General features: G+C 41.5%; 2 protein-coding genes across 5 annotated transcripts in view; one reads left to right on the forward strand and one right to left on the reverse strand.

The window, feature by feature from the left end:
- Positions 1 to 14,305, reverse strand: part of LOC105611516 (serine protease inhibitor Kazal-type 2-like) — a 25,257-nt gene extending 10,952 nt beyond the window's left edge. For all 4 annotated transcript variants that reach the window (XM_027971023.2, XM_042251436.2, XM_042251437.1 and 1 more), the window contains exons 1-3: positions 14,218 to 14,305; positions 12,778 to 12,821; positions 466 to 575 (exon numbers count right to left, since the gene is read on the reverse strand). In XM_027971023.2, coding sequence (XP_027826824.1) covers positions 466 to 575; positions 12,778 to 12,821; positions 14,218 to 14,272 — 209 coding nt within the window. In that variant the 5' untranslated portion in view covers positions 14,273 to 14,305. The remainder of the gene's footprint in view (positions 1 to 465; positions 576 to 12,777; positions 12,822 to 14,217) is intronic.
- The window catches only part of LOC101111099 (RE1-silencing transcription factor-like), a 122,580-nt gene that overhangs the window by 51,156 nt on the left and 51,672 nt on the right, over positions 1 to 19,752 (forward strand). The gene's annotated exons all lie outside the window — the stretch shown is intronic.

The raw sequence follows: 19,752 nt of genomic DNA on the forward strand, positions 1-19,752 counted from the left end.
CAGTTCCATACATCTGCCTCAAAACCCAGATATAGCTATCATTCCTTCCCTTGTTTTCTTTCATTCCTCTGAAAACACACTGAATCATAACCCTGGAACTGTCCATAGACACTGCATGACAGATCCAGGTCTTCTTTCTTGGTGCTCAGCACAGACTTGAATGATGGGGCTGCAAGCAGCACCACTGCTACAATCCTAAATAAAATTTGGGAAACTACCCATCCCTGGATAGTACATTACTTAATTATCTCATCTATAATTGATTAATCACACACTTCTTTTTCTAACCTTGACCTAGAAAACACACTGAAAGATTCTGGGTCTTTTTAAATGTCAGTCTTAAAACAGAGCTACTTATGTCACATTTGATTCTTATGTCCAAGAAGAGTCACAACTTGCTAAGTAATCAAAATGCAAGAGAAGAACTAAAGAAAATGTGCCTAGTTTATATTATAAAATTGTTACCTGATTTTCATGCACAGAATACACTCATTGGGATAAGTGGACATGTCGCTTCCACACACAGGGCTAAAGTCCCTGGGACATCCTGGTAATTTATACTGATCGCAGTTTGGCTAGAAAAGAGAAAGGAAGACAGAAATTGGAGAATAACTTGAGATATTCTCATCATACAGCAGTTTAGAGGAAGACAAAGCCCTAAGTTTCCCTAGATTTCCTGGAAATATCCTACAAAAAGATTGTTTTTTCCACACAAAAATATGTTTTTTCTAATACAAAAATCAGATGGTGTGTTGAAGCAATGGATCAATATCTTCTATGTAAGAAAAGGACCTCAAAAGAAGGTTCAATATAGCTGATTTTTAAAATGAAAGTCCAAGACTTGCCACCAAACCTACTTAACTATCTATCCTCCAGCTTCCTAACTTGCTCTTCACTACCACCTACATGAGAATAGCCTGTTTCATTGCACCTAATCCCTTGGCATAACACCCAGACATTCTCATGAATCTAATCTTTTTCTCTGGACTTTTAATATACTGGCATTTGAACAACATCATTAAAGAAAGTAATACGTTCAGAATTAGCCTTCGGGATTGTTATGGGTTTAACTGTGTCCACTCAGAGAGATGTGTTAAAGTCCTAACCCCTAGCACCTCAGAATGTGACCTTATTTGGAATTAGGGTCTTTATATAGGAAATTATGTTAAAATAAGTTTAGGAGAGTGGGTCCTAATCTAATATGACTGGTGTTCTTATAAAAGGGAAAGTTTGGAAACAGAGTCACACCCACAGAGAAGATCATGTGAAGACACCAAGAGAATGCCATTTACAAGACAAGGAATGCCTGAGACTACCAGATACTGGGAGAGAGGAATGGAACAGATTCTCCTTCCCAGCCCTTAGAAGGAACAAACCCTGCTGACACCTTGAGTTTGGACATTCAGCCTTGAGAACTGTGAGACAACCCGTTTCTGTTGTTCAAGTTACCCAGTTTGTGACTTTATTACAGCAGCCCTTACAAACTGATATTGAATCATGGAACTCCACCCTCAGATTCAATGGAATTGAGGCCAGAGAGGTAATATGTCTTGCTCACAGCCTCTAGTCTCCAGCAGGACCAGGACCAGAACTGGGCACAGTGTTCACACCATAGCGTGCAGAGGCTCACTCTAATAACAGGCTGAATATGTGAGCTGCTGTGTTTGTTTTGTTTTAGTGATAGTGATCGTCTTTCCTCACTTCAGAACAAGTGTTTAGTACTCTGAATAAATGGAATATACCTCTTCCTTCATATCATGTGGATTCATAGAGACCTAAGTAGGACAGGGCATTGGCCAAACTCTGAACTAAAGAGAAACTTTTGACCCTTTCCATCCTTCGTTCAGGCTTCTATCTCCTTCTAGGAGCCTGATGTGCTCTTCCTGCTCTAGGCTTACTAAGATGATGGCTTCCAGGACAGCTTCCACAGGAGACTAGATACCCTTTTTCCAATGAGATTAGGACGACTTGTAATTGGTCATTTTATTGAAAAAGTCAATTAAAGCAGGGAAACAATAACAAAAAATACATACCCTAAGCATTTTCTCTTAAAACATAAAAGAAAATAGGATTGCCAATCTTTTTGATGTAAGACAATGACAAGGCACAGGGCCAGGGGTAATACCACTTACACTGAGAACCTCCCTTGCAGGTAGGTATGACCACACGATCAAGATTAGGCTGACCAGATACAAATGGGATTATTGTATAGTTGCTTATGAGGACCTCCTTTAAAGGAAAATTTGAGCCTGTCCTCTGCTTCCCCTAATTTTTAGTCTCCTTTGTCCATTCCTCTATCTTGTTCTTGGGTGCATGAAACCCTTCCCTTTATAGACCAGGACGACAAAGGCCACATCCTAAGATGGCAGCTCTGTGAGCTGTTATTTAGAATCCATGTTACTTGCAGCTGAATCTAATCCTACCTGACACCAGACCTAAGACTTTTCCTATTAATGTTTCAACTAATTGAGTTCTATATACTATCACTGCAAAAATCATACCCATAATAAATCACCTATGATTTCTTGTTTAGTTTTGTTTAGAAGGGATTTCTCAACTGCACTCATATTTTGGACCAGATAATTCTTTGCTGTGTGAGGTTGTCCTGTACATTGTAGGATGTTTTAGTATTGTCTTTGTTCTTTATCTACCAGATGCCAGCAACAACTCCCTGGTCATGACAATCAAAATGACAGTCTACATATCTCCTGGGGGTAAAACTACTCACTTTTAAATATGGCAAGAATTTAGAGACATGGTTACAACAAGGCAATGTACAATTAAAATACAATTCCCTAATTATTTACTATTGTTTTCAGTTCAGTCAGTTCAGTTCAGTCACTCAGTCGTGTCCGACTCTTTGTGACCCCATGAATTGCAGCACACCAGGCCTCCCGGTCCATCACAAACTCCCGAACTTCACTCAAACTCATGTCCATCGAGTCAGTGATGCCATCCAGCCATCTCACCCTCTGTCGTCCCCTTCTCCTCCTGTCCCCAATCCCTCCCAGCATCAGAGTCTTTTCCAATGAGTCAACTCTTCGCATGAGGTGGCCAAAGTACTGGAGTTTCAGCTTTAGCATCATTCCTTCCAAAGAACACCCAGGACTGATCTCCTTTAGAATGGACTGGTTGGATCGCCTTGCAGTCCAAGGGACTCTCAAGGATCTTCTCCAACACCACAGTTCAAAAGCATCAATTCTTCGGCACTCAGCTTTCTTCACAGTCCAACTCTCACATCCATACATGACTACTGGAAAAACCGTAGCCTTCACTAGACGGACCTTTGTTGGCAAAGTAATATCTCTGCTTTTGAATATGCTATCTAGGTTGGTCATAACTTTCCTTCCAAGGTTTTACCTAAATCTAGTTCAAGAGCACATATTTTGTTTTAGAATTTGTCTTTTAGTAAGTCTCAAAAGTATTTGACACAGTTCTCATATAAATGGCTTTATTTCTTTATAATCACGAGCAACCCGAGGAGTGGTGGCTGCACAAGCGCAGGAGGGCCCAGAGGAGCTATCCCACGTTGAAGGTCAGGAACGGTGGCAGTAAGGAGATACCCCTCATCCAAGGTAAGGAGAAGCGGCTGTGCTTTGCTGGAGCAGCCGTGAAGAGATACCCCACGCCAAGGTAAGAGAAACCCAAGTAAGATGGTGAGTGTTGCAACAGGGCATCAGAGGGCAGACACACTGAAACCATACTCGCAGAAAACTAGCCAGTCTAATCATACTAGGACTACAGCCTTGTCTAACTCAATGAAACCAAGCCATGCCTGCAGGGCAACCCAAGAAGAGTGGGTCATGGTGGAGAGGCCTGACAGAATGTGGTCCACTGGAGAAGGGAATGGCAAGCCACTTCAGTATTCTTGCCTTGAGAACCCCATGAGCAGTATGAAAACGCAAAATGATAGGATACCAAAGAGGAACTCCCCAGGTCATTAGGTGCCCAATATGCTACTGGAGATCAGTGGAGAAATAACTCGAGAAAGAATGAAGGGATGGAGCCAAAGCAAAAACAATACCCAGCTGTGGATGTGACTGGTGATAGAAGCAAGATCCGATGCTGTAAAGAGCAATACTGCATAGGAACCTGGAATGTCAGGTCCATGAATCAAGGCAAATGAAAGTGGTCAAAAAAGAGATGGCAAGGGTGAACGTCGACATTCTAGGAATCAGCAAACTAAAATGGACTGGAATGGGTGAATTTAACTCAGATGACCATTACACCTACTACTGCAGGCAGGAATCCCTCAGAAGAAATGGAGTAGCCATCATGGTCAACAGAAGAGTCCGAACTGCAGTACTTGGATGCAATCTCAAGAATGACGGAATCATCTCTGTTCGTCTCCAAGGCAAACCATTCAATATCACCGTAATCCAAGTCTATGCCCCCACCAGTAATGCTGAAGAAACTGAAGTTGAACGGTTTTATGAAGACCTACAAAATCTTTTAGAACTAACACCCAAAAAAGATGTCCTTTTAATTATAGGGGACTGGAATGCAAAAGTAGGAAGTCAAGAAACACCTGGAGTAACAGGCAAATTTGGCCTTGGAATGCGGAATGAAGCAAGGCAAAAACCAATAGGTTTTGCCAAGAAAATGCACTAGTCATAGCAAACACCCTCTTCCAACAACACAAGAGTAGACTCTACACATGGACATCACCGAAATCAGATTGATTATATTCTTTGCAGCCAAAGATGGAGAAACTCTATACAGTCAAGAAAAACAAGACCAGGAGCTGACTGTGGCTCAGATCATGAACTCCTTATGGCCAAATTCAGACTTAAATTGAAAAAAGTAGGGAAAACCGCTAGACCGTTCAGATATGACTTAAATCAAATCCCTTATGATTATACAGTGGAAGTGAGAAATAGATTTAAGGACCTAGATCTGATAGACAGAGTGCCTGAAGAACTGTGGACTGAGGTTCATGACACTGTACAGGAGACAGGGATCAAGAACATCCCCATGGAAAAGAAATGAAAAAGGCAAAATGGCTGTCTGGGGAGGACTTACAAATAGCTGTGAAAAGAAGAGAAGCAAAAAGCAAAGCAGAAAAGGAAAGATATAAGCATCTGAATGCAGAGTTCCAAAGAATAGCAAGAAGAGGTAAGAAAGCTTCAGCAATCAATGCAAAGAAATAGAGGAAAACAACAGATTGGGAAAGACTAGCGATCTCTTCAAGAATATTAGAGATACCAAGGGAACATTTCATGCAAAGGTGGGCTCGATAAAGGACAGAAATGGTATGGACCTAACAGAAGCAGACGATATTAAGAAGAGGTGGCAAGAATACACAGAAGAAATGTACAAAAAAGATCTTCACGACCCAGATAATCATGATGATGTGATCACTAATCTAGAGCCAGACATCTTGGAATGTGAAGTCAAGTGGGCCTTAGAAAGCATCACTACGAACAAAGCTAGTGGAGGTGATAGAATTCCAGTTGAGCTGTTTCAAATCCTGAAAGATGATGCTGTGAAAGTGCTGCACTCAATATGCCAGCAAATTTGGAAAACTCAGCAGTGGCCACAGGACTGGAAAAGGTCAGTTTTCATTCCAATTCCAAAGAAAGGAAATGCAAAAGAATGCTCAAACTACTGTACAATTGCACTCATCTCACATGCTAGTCAAGTAATGCTTAAAATTCTCCAAGCCAGGCTTCAGCAATACGTGAACCGTGAACTCCCTGATGTTCAAGCTGGTTTTAGAAAAGGCAGAAGAACCAGAGATCAAATTGCCAACATCTGCTGGATCATGGAAAAAGCAAGAGAGTTCCAGAAAAACATCTATTTCTGCTTTATTGACTATGCCAAAGCCTTTGACTGTGTGGATCACAATAAACTATGGAAAATTCTGAAAGAGATGGGAATACAGACCATCTGACCTGCCTCTTGAGAAATCTGTATGCAGGTCAGGAAGCAACAGTTAGAACTGGATATGGAACAACAGACTGGTTCCAAATAGGAAAAGGAGTCCATCAAGGCTGTATACTGTCCACCCTGCTTATTTAACTTCTATGCAGAGTACATCATGAGAAACGCTGGACTGGAAGAAACACAAGCTGGAATCAAGATTGCTGGGAGAAATATCAATAACCTCAGATATGCAGATGATACCACCCTTATGGCAGAAAGTGAAGAGGAGCTAAAAAGCCTCTTGATGAAAGTGAAAGAGGAGACTGAAAAAGTTGGCTTAAAGCTCAACATTCAGAAAACGAAGATCATGGCATCTGGTCCCATCACTTCATGGGAAATAGATGGGGAAACAGTAGATACAGTGTCAGACTTTATTTTTTGTGGCTCCAAAATCACCGCAGATGGTGACTGCAGCCATGAAATTAAAAGACGCTTCCTCCTTGGAAGAAAATTTATGACCAACCTAGATAGCATATTCAAAAGCAGAGACATTACTTTGCCGACTAAGGTCCATCTAGTCAAGGCTATGGTTTTTCCTGTGGTCATGTATGGATGTGAGAGTTGGACTGTGAAGAAGGCTGAGCACCGACCAATTGATGCGTTTGAACTGTGGTGTTAGAGAAGATTCTTGAGGGTCCCTTGGACTGCAAGGAGATCCAACCAGTCCATTCTGAAGGAGATCAACCCTGGGATTTCTTTGGAAGGAATAATGCTTAAGCTGAAGCTCCAGTACTTTGGCCACCTCATAGGAAGAGTTGACTCATTGGAAAAGACTCTGATGCTGGGAGGGATTGGGGGCAGGAGGAGAAGGGGACAACCCAGGATGAGATGGCTGGATGGCATCATGGACTCGATGGTCGTCAGTCTGAGTGAACTCTGGGACATGGTGACGGACAGGGAGGCCTGGCGTGCTGCGATTCATGGGGTCGCAAAGAGTCGGACACGACTGAGCAGCTGAACTGAACTGATACTGTCTTTACATTTTTAATTAAAATAAGACTGGAAACTCTCATAAGGGGCTTGTGAACATAGCCACTTGAGTCTTGGTGAAAATATAACTCCATTGATGGGAAATAATCCACTTTATAGGAGAGAAGTCATACAAGACAGTAACCTACAACCAGTGATCGGTCTCCTGTGGAAATTATTCAGAGAGAAAGGACAGGGTCATTTGTGAGTTGCTTAAATGGAGGATTGCAGAGTGAATTTTCACTGTTATTAACCCCATTTTCTGAAAGAAATTCACACCCAAGAAAAACTGAGTCATCTGAGCAAAATTATTATTGGGTACCTGTTGAGGTCCTTTAATGGACCAGAATCCGGTGGTCTGGAGTTGACGATAAGAAAGTAAAAGAGAGAGAGAAAGAGGCTGATATTCCTTGGTTTACACAGAAAACCAATAAAGCCCTTGACACGGAGCTTGCACTGCTTCACGCAGGCACAGGGCGCCCTCTCAACAAGGGTCTTTCAAGCCCGGGCAAGAAAGTGAGCTCAGCGGGCTTCTGCACTCCAAAGAATTAGCCAGAAAGAAAAAGAAAGACAGACACGGGGACCCAAGCTCTGATGGAACAAGGGTGTTTTATTCTACATAGTGTGGGTATATATACTGTCTTACAAGGTGGCTTGTTCAGCAAAGATAATGATCAAACGTCCAGATTTACAAATTATCAAGGAAACATAAGGCAATCCATATCAAAGAGGGAGGGTCGTAAATAATCACTTTTACTGTATGGTTCATAAAAAGGAAGAGGGTCGTAAATAGTTACTTATCACCTATGGAAAAACTAACAAGGAAATGCATGCATTCCTCAGCCCCAGGAGTGGTTTGCCACTCCTCTTAATTCCTGAATATTCAGGAATTAATGAGGAACACAGGATTCATGACAGATCCAAAACAGCACACAAGAAGCCTCCTGTTAAATGCTTCCTGACAGGTACCCATTAAGTGCTGAAAATCTGGCACCAAACAATAAGACATCACAAAATATACAGTTTACTAGGGAGAGACAGACAATTACAATCCATTGCTATGATGGGGTAATTAAAAGCACTGGATCTGGAGTCAGATGCATAGATTGGAACTACAGTTTCACCATTTCCATGTGACCTTGGCCAGAGAGATAAGAATGGTACCCACTGTTAGTGCTGTAAAAGATTAAGTGAGTGATTCTATATAAAGAATTTAGAACACTGATTGGTATCCTTTACTGTTGAAAGAAACTCAGTCTATGTCACCCCAAAATATGGCTCCTTGACATAGACATTACTTGGAGCTAAAGGCAGTCAACGAGCAGTTTTGACTTCCCCTTTTATGCCTAAAGGCAGAATATAAATTCTCATTTACTAGAAATTATTCTGGTTTCTTATCAGCCCAGAAATGGCACCTAAAGAACCTGCAAATAAACTTTATTCCATTAGTTTCCTCCCATTATTTATCTTCTTACTGTTTGCCACTCTTGGAAGCCTAAAACAATTTTCCTTTGTCCTGTCATTTATCTACAAACATTGTTATTCAGTCCCTAAATTATGTCCAATTCTTTGCAACCTCATGGACTATAGCATGCCAGTCTCCTCTGTCCTTCACTGTCTCCCAGAGCTTGCTTAAATTCATGTCCATTGAGTCGAAGATGCTATCTAACCATCTCATCCTCTGCTGCTTCCTCCTCCTTTTTGCCTTCAATCTTTCTCAGCATCAAGGTCTTTTGCAGTGAGTCAGCTCTTTGCATCATGTAGCCAAAATATTGGAACTTCAGGTTCAGCAACAGTCCTTCCAGTGTATATTCAGAGTTGATTTCCTTTAGGATTTACTGCTTTGATCTCCTTGCTGTCCAAGGGACTCTCAAGAGTCTTCTCCAGCATCACAATTTGAAAGCATCAATTCTTTGGCACTCAGCTTTCTTTATGATCTCTCACATCTGTACACAACTACTGGAAAAACCATAGGTTTGACTATATGGACCTTTGTTGGCAAAGTGATGTCTCTGCTTTTAACACACTGGCTAGATTTGTCATAGCTTTCCTTCCAAGGAACAAGCATCTTTTGATTTCATGGCTGCAGTCCCCAGCCACAGTGATTTTGGAGCCCAAGAAAATAAAACCTGTCACTGCTTCCACTTTTTCCCCTTCTATTTGTCATGAAGATGGGACCAGATGCCATGATCTTAGTTTTTTGAATGTTGAGTTTTAAGCTAGCTTTTTTACTTTCCTCTCTCACCCTCATCAAAAGGCTCTTTAGTTTCTCTTCACATTGGAGTGGTATCATCTCATATCTGAGGTTGCTGATATTTACCCAGCAATCTTGATTATAGTTTGTGAGTCATCCAGCCCAGCATTTCACATGATATACTCTGCATATAAATTAAATTAGCAGGGTAACAATATACAGCCTTTACGTACTCCTTTCCCAATTTGGAACCAGTCAGTTGTTCCATTTCCAGTTCTAACTGTTGCTTCTTGACCCATATACAAGTTTCTCAGGAGACAGGTAAGGTGGTTTGGAACTTGTGTCTCTAAGAATTTTCCTTAGCTTGTTGTGATCCACACAGTCAAAGGCTTTAGTGTAGTCAATGAGGCAGAAGTTTTTTGAAACTCCCTTGCTTTCTTCATGAGCCAACGAATGTTGGCAATTTGAACTCTGGTTCCTCTACCTTTTCTAAACCCAACTTGTACATCTTGAAGTTCTTGGTTCATGTACTGTTGAAGCCAATCTTGAAGGATTTTGAGCATTACCTTGTTAGCATCTGAAATAAGTGCAATTGTACAGTAGTTGGAATATTCTTTGGTATTGCCCTTCTTTGGGACTGGAATGAAAACTGACCTTTTCCAGTCCTGTGGAAACACTGTGGCCAAGACTGGGTATTCCAAATTTGCTGACCTAATGAGTGCAGCACTTTAACAGCATCATAGTTTAGGACAGCTGGAATTCCATCACCTCCACTAGCTGTGTTTATAGTAGTGCTTCCTAAGGCCCACTTGACTTCACTCACACTCCAGTCTGGCTCTAGGTGAGTGATCACACCATTGTGGTTATCTGGCTCATTAAAATTTTTTGGTATAGTTCTTCTGTGTATTTTTGCTACCTTTTCTTAATCTCGTCTGCTTGTTAGGTCCTTACCATTTCTGTCCTTTATCATCCCCATCCTTGAATCAAAATATTTCCTTGATAGCTCCAATTTTCTTGAAGAAATCTCTAGTCTTACCTATTCTTTTTTTTCCCCTTTATTTCTTTGGATTGCTCATTTTAAGAAGGCCTTTTTACCTCTCCTTGCTATTCTCTGGAACTGCAATCAGTTGGGTGTATCTTTCACAAATTTATTGCTTTCTGTTAAATATGCAAGGTAAGGCAGATTTCTAAGCCCCCTCTTTGAGTTACACATTTCTGAGTACTCCCATGTGTATGCACAATACACTTGTTAATAAACATTTGTTTATTTTTCTCTGGTTAATCTCTCCTTTGTTGTATAGGCCCCAGCTGAAAACTTAGAAGGGCAGAGGGAAGATTTTTTTCCTCCCCTACACTAGTATGGTAATGATGATGATGCAGTATAGTTTGAATGGAAACAAAGAGAAAGTGCATTTATGTCTACTTTGGAGGAAGGAAATAGGGTGGGAAGGTTTTCTGGAAACCTTCATGTCTACACTGACATGAATACTCAGTTACCTTACCCACTGAGGTCAATATCCATGTATGTAAAATAATCATCTCTATTTATTTTACAAGGTCATTGTGAGAACAGAGATTGCATGTAAAAATGGACAGTGTCAGACCAGATATTAAAATAGAACCTAAAAAAAAAAAAAAGAACCTAGATAGCATATTCAAAAGCAGAGACATTACTTAGCCGACTAAGGTCCGTCTAGTCAAAGCTATGGTTTTTCCAGTGGTCATGTATGGATGTGAGAGTTGGACTGTGAAGAAGGCTGAACGCCGAAGAATTGATGCTTTTGAACTGTGGTGTCGGAGAAGACTCTTGAGAGTCCCTTGGACTGCAAGGAGATCAACCCTGGGATTTCTTTGGAAGGAATGATGCTAAAGCTGAAACTCCAGTACTTTGGCCACCTCATGCGAAGAGTTGACTCATTAGAAAAGACTCTGATGCTGGGGAGGGATTGGGGGCAGGAGGAGAAGGGGATGACAGAGGATGAGATGGCTAGATGGCATCACTGACTCGACGGACATGAGTCTGAGTGAACTCCGGGAGATGGTGATGGACAGGGAGGCCTGGCATGCTGCAATTCATGGGGTCACAAAGAGTCAGACACGACTGAGCGACTGAACTGAACTGATGACCCAAAACCTTAGCAAGCTAGCCAGGAAACCAACCCATTATTTAGAATAACCAGTCCAGGAAGCCAACATGCTGTGAAGGACTTGTAAGAAATCAGACTTGTAAGAAATCAGATAGCTATCTCTAGTGACATCCAGGTAGTCAAACAGTAAGCTATGTAACAGTTGGCCCAAAATGTCCAAGACTTAATTAACAACTGATATTTTCCTTAAATTTTACCCCTGCTTCCAATTCAGGCCCAATTAGAAAAATCCAAATATGCCCTCTGAATCATTCACATACTATGCCTGCCTTTAGTTTCCCACCTCCAGCCTCCCCATGCCAACAGCCTCAATCAAGGCACACGTGATGCCTTCCCTTTTTCCCATTATAAAGCTTTACCACTCCTCTGCCTTTGAGTCTCAGCTAAAACACAAGTGACATGACTGACTCACTTGCTACATCAAGCTCTGAATAACTAGCTCTTTCTTTTAAAATTAACTTTTTAAGATAATTGACATATAGTTATTTACAATGTTATGTTAGTTTCAGTGTACAGCAAAGTGATTCTTTTCTAGATTCTTTTCCATTACAGATCACTAATAGACATTGAATATAGTTCCCCATGCTATACAGCAGGTCCTTCTTGTTTATCTGTTATATATATATATATATGAGTGTGTATATGTTAATCCCAAACTCCTAATTTATCCTTCCCTCCCCCTCCCACTTGGCAACCACAAGCCTGTTCTCCATATCTGAGTCTGTTTCTGTTTCATTGATAGGTTAATTTGTGTCATAGTTTAGATTCACATTTAAATGATATCACATGATATTTGTCTTTCTCTGACTTACTTCACTTAACATGATAATCTCTATGTCTATCCATATTGCTGCAAATGGCATTATTTTATTCTTTTTTATGGCTGAGCAATATTCCTCTGTGTTTGTGTGTGTGTAATCTTATTTTTTCACTCATCTGTCCATGGACATTTAGATTGCTTCCATGTCTTAGCTATTGTAAATAGTGCTGCAATGAACACTGGGGTACATGTTGAATAACTCCTTTTTCTTGTTCTCATTTGGTTGGTCTTCCTTTACTTTCACACAATCTAATTTATTAATATACATAAAATGTTTTGTACAGCGTATAATTATTAGGCCCAGGACCTTCTGAATCATCAAAGGAAACAAAGCCCTGAGGCTCCCAAGGTCTGCACTGTTTCCTTTCTTTTTAAAAATTATTTATTTATTTGGTTGTGCCAGGTTGCGGCATGTGGGATCTTGTTTGTGACATGCAACCTCTTAGTTACGGCATGCGTTTCCCTGACCAGGAATCAAACCCTGGCCCCCTGCATTGGGAGCTCTAAGTCTTAGCTACTGGACCACCAGGGAAGTCCCAAAGACCAAGCCTTTTTCAACCAAAATTTACACTGTATCAAAAAGCCTTTCTGATAATCTGATTTCTAAAGATTCAGTCAACTGTTTCCAAAGTGGCAGGTCAGACCTGAAAACCAGTCTCCAACTCCAACCTTTGTGGGCTTCATTGTATTAGTAGAAACAGTAAAAGTGGTTTCTTACTTACTGTTCTATGTTCTGAATGTTGACTAAATTGAGCATTCAAAGAGGCTGCAAGAAGAAAACAGACATTTTAAAGGATATGATTAAGGTCAATTCTTCTTCATAAGGGGTTTTCAAAATCCAGCTTGTAATGTATACAAGCTGCACCTTCTCCCTTTCTCTCCCATGTCCAGCTTTTGAAGAACTTCTAGAAAGTATATTCAGTTGTATTCTGACACCTCTCTTAACAGCCACACAGAAAATGTTTGGTACCAGTTCTACAACTGACCACTCTAATAGGTCTGCTTGAGAGAAGACTTTGGAGCTACATAACAAAAGTCAGAAAAGAGGCTCTCATGCCTTCCTCAGGGTTGGTGATCCTCTCCCCTCACCCTACCAGCCACTTCCTGAGGAGCCAGTGGACGTTTAGAGATCAGAGAGAACCTTCCCTGAGCCTCAGTGGGAGAATGCTTACCCAACCCTTGGAACAACAGCAGAAGAGGCCATGTCCCATGGTCCACCTACTGTTCCTTGAGGGGGGCTTCCAAGAGGAATCGGATGGCGCTTCAGCTGCGACAGAACTTAGTGCCGCTTTAGTCCCAGCAGAATGGGTCCCTGTATGCAGCAGGACATTCAGAGCCAGCGGAAGATGAACCCACAGCCCGTACTGACCGACACCTACCTCAAAGGCATGCCAGCCAAGAGATGTGAGCACCAGCTAATTCAGAAAAATGGCTGCAGGAAGACCCTAACTACTGCCCCCAGGACTTCCCTAATGCCTCAGGATCCCTCCACAGCCCTCCACCATCAGGGACCATTTCCCCTCTCTTCCATCACAGTATTTAAGAAACAAAAAATCAATTTTCCCAGCTAAAGGAACCCAAAAGTCAGAGAAATAACTCAAAAATTCACGATATTGCTTTCTTTTGTTGCTCAGGAGAATAAATACAAAGTTTACCACTAGATGTTACCATTTTAACTTCATTTTAAAGTGGGTGTCAAGTCTGGCTGGCCTGAGGCCCTTTTCTCATGAGCCCGAGTGCCTGGCACACTTGGCATTCACAATTCCTGACTCCTGTACATCTCCTGCCAAGGTTCTGTAGGGCCCCGGGTACATAAAAACTTGACTCCTGATCCTGGACTCCAGAAAATCTGCTTTAAGGGAGAAAGCGCAGGCAGCAGGGTCACTAGAAACGCCCAAGCAACAACACTGTGGCTCCACAATGTCACCCGCGCACACCCCCAGGTTCATGTCCTTAGACAACCGCGGGGCGGGCCTGCAACCGCCAGTAACGGGTGCGGGGAGGGGCAGTCGTTAGCGAGACCCCGTCTACACTTGATCTCAATCAAAAGGCCGAGAAGCGATGAGACCCCCCCCCCCCCCCCCCCCCGCCCCGCCCCCCCCCCCCCCCCCCAGGTAACTCTTCCGCTTCCCTTGGCTGCCAAGCCCACTGGTGACCATTACCTGCCGAGTCCCCAACCAAGAATAACAGCACCAAGGGCAGCCCCACGAGCGCCATCCTCCCGCCTCGCTGGCGGTGGGGTCCCTATGCGCTCCAGCGCCTGCGCGCGCGACGCTGACTGCGCCCTCGGGTTGGACACGTGACCGAGGGCTGTGAAGGAAGGGCCGGTAGGAAGACGGAGGGCGAGCAGGGGAAAAGGAGGAACAGAGCAGGTTGGAGGAGGGAGGAGGGCCAGGAAAGGATGGGCGCGAGGAGAGGGTATGGAGGAAGTGGGGAAAGTAAGGTAGAGGAGAGTGGTTACTAGCTTCCCACTTCCCTACCCCCCACCTGCCCCGCCCCCAACCCTTCTGTAGGAGAAAGCGCCCCGTCCCTGCAGCGAACAAGAACGTTTTAAGAGCCCTGGATAACCTTGTGTCAGTCAACCCCAGGTTCTTCAGCGTCTTCTATGTCCCAGAAACTGTCTGGGGGCTGAACTTAACAAAGGAGGTCAGGGCTCTCTAGAAGCTTTTCTAGTGTAGGTGTTGGGGATGGGGTTACATAGGGAACTCCAGAACAAGTGAATACAGTAATTTCCAAAATTAAGCTGGAGGCTGGAACCAGCTGCCACTGCCAGTGAAGGGCCAAAGCTGGGGCACCACTAAAAGAAACAGTGAGTCCCTCCTCTGTCACCCTGACTTGCGGTGTCTCCCATACACATCCTATTGGCACAAGAAGCCAGCTAGCAAAGCAGATGGGAGGTCTGCAGAATTCTGTCATCACAGAGTCTAAAAGGCTGGGTGTAGAGCTTGTGGTGGTTGTTCACTTGCTCAGTCATGTCTGACTCTTTGTGACCCCATGAACTGCAGCATGCCAGGCTTTTCTGTCCTTCACCATCTCCTGGAGCTTGCTCAGACTCATGTCCATTGAGTCAGTGATGCCATCCTCTGTCGTCCCCTTCTCCCCCTTCAATCTTTCCCAGCATCAGGGTCTTTCTAATGAGTCAGTTCTTCGAATCAGGTGGCCAGAGTACTGGAGCTTCAGCTTCAGCATCAGTCCTTCTAGAGGTGACATACCACAATTGGTGCCATCACATGCCCACCCCTTGATGTCAGCAACCTCAGGTACTGGGACGAGAAGACACTGTACACCAGGCACCATGCTCGGCTAAAGTTCTGGCTAGTGTCCTGTTGAGGCCAGAGCATAAATTTGAAATGTGTTTTTACTTTTCTGAGATATATAATGTAAATTCTTTGGACAATGGTCTTAAAATGACTTATTTTGGTCATAAATATGTTTTTTTGCTTTCATACCAAAATATTTTCTCAACTTTGTGGGATTTCTGTTACCAGATATTAATAACATAGACATTTGCTTATAAACATCTTCATCTTTGATGTTCAGGAACACAAACTGATATCTGAGCACAGACTCAGGAACAATGCTTAGAGTTGTGTTAGGAGGAATTTCAGCTTCAAAAAGAAAACCGTTTACCCCTCAAGGTAGATTTCTTATAAATTGATGCTGCTGCCTTTTTGTTATTTTGTTCCGAACAGTTGATATCACACCTTAGAAATATTTCATACCAGGGTGCTTTTCACATAACTGTATCAGCATTTGTCAGCCAAGAATAAGAATAACAAAAATTTTTCTGTAAAGGACCTGAGAATAAGTACTTTAGACTTTGTGAGTCATGCAGTCTGTCACAACTGATCACCTCTACCATTGTAGTGCAAAAGCAGGCAGATTATGAGTGAGTCAGCAAATGGACGTGGCTGTGTTCCAGCAAAACTTTATAAAAACAGGCAGCAAGCCATGTTTAGACTGTGGGCTGTAGTTTACTGACCGCTGGACAAACTTGCCAAATAAAAATGGTCAATGCAGCCATTGGCGTGTTAGTAACACCAAGAGCAAGCTAGGAGATGTGTTCTGAAGTTAATCCTTGTGGCTTTGTTCTCCTTTAGTTACTCACTACTACTTAGATCTCCACAGCTCCAAATGAATGAACATTTGATAAAGTGTCTAGGCTGTTTTGGCAAAATAAAATTTTTTTCTAGTCCTACTGTATGGTCACTTCATTTAAATACATTTTTCGTTTATGCTGAATCACCTGGTTGATGATGCCTCCAGGAAGTCTGACTTTTAACTTTAGTGTTCTGTTACTTACTGCTGGTCTGCCTTGATTACGGTTACTGCTGAATCTTCTCAAATTATGCAATATAAAGGTACTTTTACTGTTTCTCATGCTACAACCAAACAAGAGATCTTATATACAAACCCTATCATAGGAAATTATCCAGTTCATATTTAATTATTGGCTTTTAAAAGGCATCCATATGCACGGGGATGAGCCAGAGAGATGATATGGGGTGGGAGGTAGGAGGGGGGTTTATGTTTGGGAACTCATGTACACCCGTGGTGGATTCATGTCAATGTATGGCAAAACCAATACAGTATTGTAAAGTAAAATAAAGTAAAAACAAAAATATAAATAAATAAATAATAAAATGTCAGACAGTGAAAAAATAAATAAATAAAAGGCATCCATAACTTAGAAAAAGGAAGTCTTGTTATACTAAAATTAACTCAAAATGGAATGTGAATTTAAATGTAAAAGTGAAACTTAAAAATTTTAGAGATACGTAGAAAATCTTCAGAAGCTAAGCAAGGAGTTCATAGACTTGACACAAAGGTATAGTTCATGAAAAGACAAACATAAATTGGACTTCATCAAAGGTAAAAAATTTTGCTCTGCAAAAAACCTTGTAAAGAGAATGAAAAGACAAACTACAGATTGGCCAAAAATATTTGCAAACCACGTATCCAACAAAGGACTTGTATCTAGAATATGTAAAAAGATCTCAAAAATCACAGATGCTTCTAGTTAGCTGGAAAACAGAGAGATATAGGGGTCAAAACTGAGAATTTATTGAAAACATTTTTGCTAGCTTATGGTTCTCAGAATTTTTAAAAACTATCAGTAAATGTAAATTGCACATCTTTGAAAAGAATTCTCAAGCACTTATGACTCTTACCACAAAGGTGTTTTTAGAGTCCCTACCCCGACCTTTTTAAAAGTAGATACTCTGCATAATCACATTTGGAAATTACAAAAAAGAAAAATTTAAGATAAATAATTACTTTTGAATGAAACCATCCCTACTATCCAGAAGGAAGTACAGTCCTAGAAATATCACATTAACTTCATTCATTCATTCATTCCACAAATATTTACAAAATATTTACATGTGTACTGTCCTAGGAACCAGATTTAGCAGTGAATAAAACATACATCAGAATCAATACCCCTACCCTCAAGGAGCTTACACTATAATGATTTTACTGTGATAAAAAGCCCAGTTAATACAGCAACAAACTGTTCAAATACTGTTCACAATCAGTGTATGCTGCTGCTGCTAAGTCACTTCAGTCCTGTCTGACTCTTCACGATCCCATAGATGGCAGCCCACCAGGCTCCCCTGTCCCTGGGATTCTCCAGGCAAGAACACTGGAGTGGGTTGCCATTTCCTTCTCCAATGCATGAAAGTGAAAAGTGAAAGTGAAGTCACTCAGTGGTGTCTGACTCCTAGCGACCCCATGGACTGCAGCCCATCAGGCTCCTCCGTCCATGGGATTTGTCAGGTAAGAGTATTGGAATGGGTTGCCATTGCCTTCTCCCAATCAATGTATACCTACTCTTAATCGATTACACAAGACCTATGGATCAGAGAAGTCTTTTTTCTTTTACTTTTTGGACATTTCCTATAGCATGTGGGATCCTAGTTCCCTGACCAGGGATTGAACCTGCAACCCTCTGAATTGGAAGGTGGAGCCTTAATCATGGGACTACAGGGGAAGTCCCCTAGAGAATTAAAAAAAATTTTTTTTAATTTAATGAGGGACTTCTCTGGTGGTCTAGTGCCTAAGATTCTGTACTACCAATTCAGGGGGCCCAGGTTAAAGCCCTTGTCAGGTAACTAGATCCCACTTGCTGCAACTGGAAATCATGTAGGCTACCGATAAGAGCCGGCACAGCCAAATAAACAAATATTTTTTAAAAACATAAGGTAAAAATAAAAATTTAATCGGTGTAGTAAATTAGGCAATATAAATACCAAAATGTATATGATCATTCCTAGGCCCCTCTTGGACCACCATGTTATCAAATCTCATCTAAACAGAAGTTGCAGAAGCACCAAAGTCACTGTGGAAAACTTTAACTGGCTCCCCCTGAATCAAATCCAAACCTTTGTGGGGTTTTGGAATATGTAGTTCCTGTTCACAAAAATTTTGTTGTTTATATTAAATAATGAATATTATTATTTTAAATGAGTTAATAAATATTTTCTAAATTCCTTAGTTTAATTCTAATAACATTGAATATTGATAGCCATAACAGGAAACACTCTTTAGGATCTTCAATAATTTTTTAAAATGTTAAAAATGTATTTGGACTCCAAGACCAAATTTTGAAGATCAATTGCCAAATGAAATAAATGCTATTCCCAGTTTATATTTAATGTAAGTAGGGCCAAAATGGTCAGGAAGATGTAAAGGATAAGGCTAATTTGATCTTGTTTTCCTTTCTATTCAGCTCTAGAATGTAATAGATATTCATTTCATACTCTGAAACTAACATAAGTAGAATTCTACTGTATAAGTGAACTTTGGCAACCTAGCATGTATATTCCTATTGCCTCTGTTGTTCAGTCACTAAGTCGTGTCTGACTCTTTGGGACCCTGTGGCCTGCAGCACGCCAGGCTTCCCTGTCCTTCACTATCTCCTAGAGTTTGCTCAATCTCATGTCCATTGAGTTGGCGATGCCATCCAACCATTTCATCCTCGGTCGCCCCCTTCTCCTGCCCTCAATCTTTCCCAGCATCAGGCTCTTTTTTAATAAGTCGGCTCTTCGAATCAAGTGGCCAAAGTATTGGAGCTTCAGCTTCGGCATCAGTCCTTCCAATGAATATTCACTGTTGATTTCCTTTAGGATTGACTAGTTTGATCTCCTTGGATCCAAGGAAATTAAGAGTTTTCTCCAGCACCATCAAATTTAAACTTTTAAGAAAAATTATCCCAAATTTGGAAATAAAGCAAAATATTACTATCTGCTTTTGGTAAAGTCATACTAGAGCATTCTCTAAGAAGCCTGAAGGGGATCATCAAATTCTAGGGGCTGTCATCTTATATGGCTTATTATTTACCCAGTAGAGCCTAGAGTCTGTAAAATTAGATCTTAACTTGTAGAAGATCAGTTATAAATGACTTTGTCAAGTAGAAAAGATTATGCTAAATGTTATTGTGTTCCTAATGTGTCAACAGTTAGTAGCAATAGTAGTGTCAATAGGGATTCCCTGGTAGCTCAGCTGGTAAAGAATCTGCCTGCAATGCAGGAGACCCTGGTTCGACTCCTGGGTCAGGAAGATCCCCTGGAAAAGAAATAGGCTATCCACTCCAGTATTCTTGGGCTTCCTTGGTGGCTCAGATGGTAAAGAATCTTGTCTGCAATGCAGAAGACCTGTGTTTGATCCCTGGATTGGGAAAATCCCCTGGAGGAGGA

This window comes from Ovis aries, chromosome 6 (genome assembly GCF_016772045.2).
Source record: "Ovis aries strain OAR_USU_Benz2616 breed Rambouillet chromosome 6, ARS-UI_Ramb_v3.0, whole genome shotgun sequence".
NCBI classification, from domain to species: domain Eukaryota; kingdom Metazoa; phylum Chordata; class Mammalia; order Artiodactyla; family Bovidae; genus Ovis; species Ovis aries.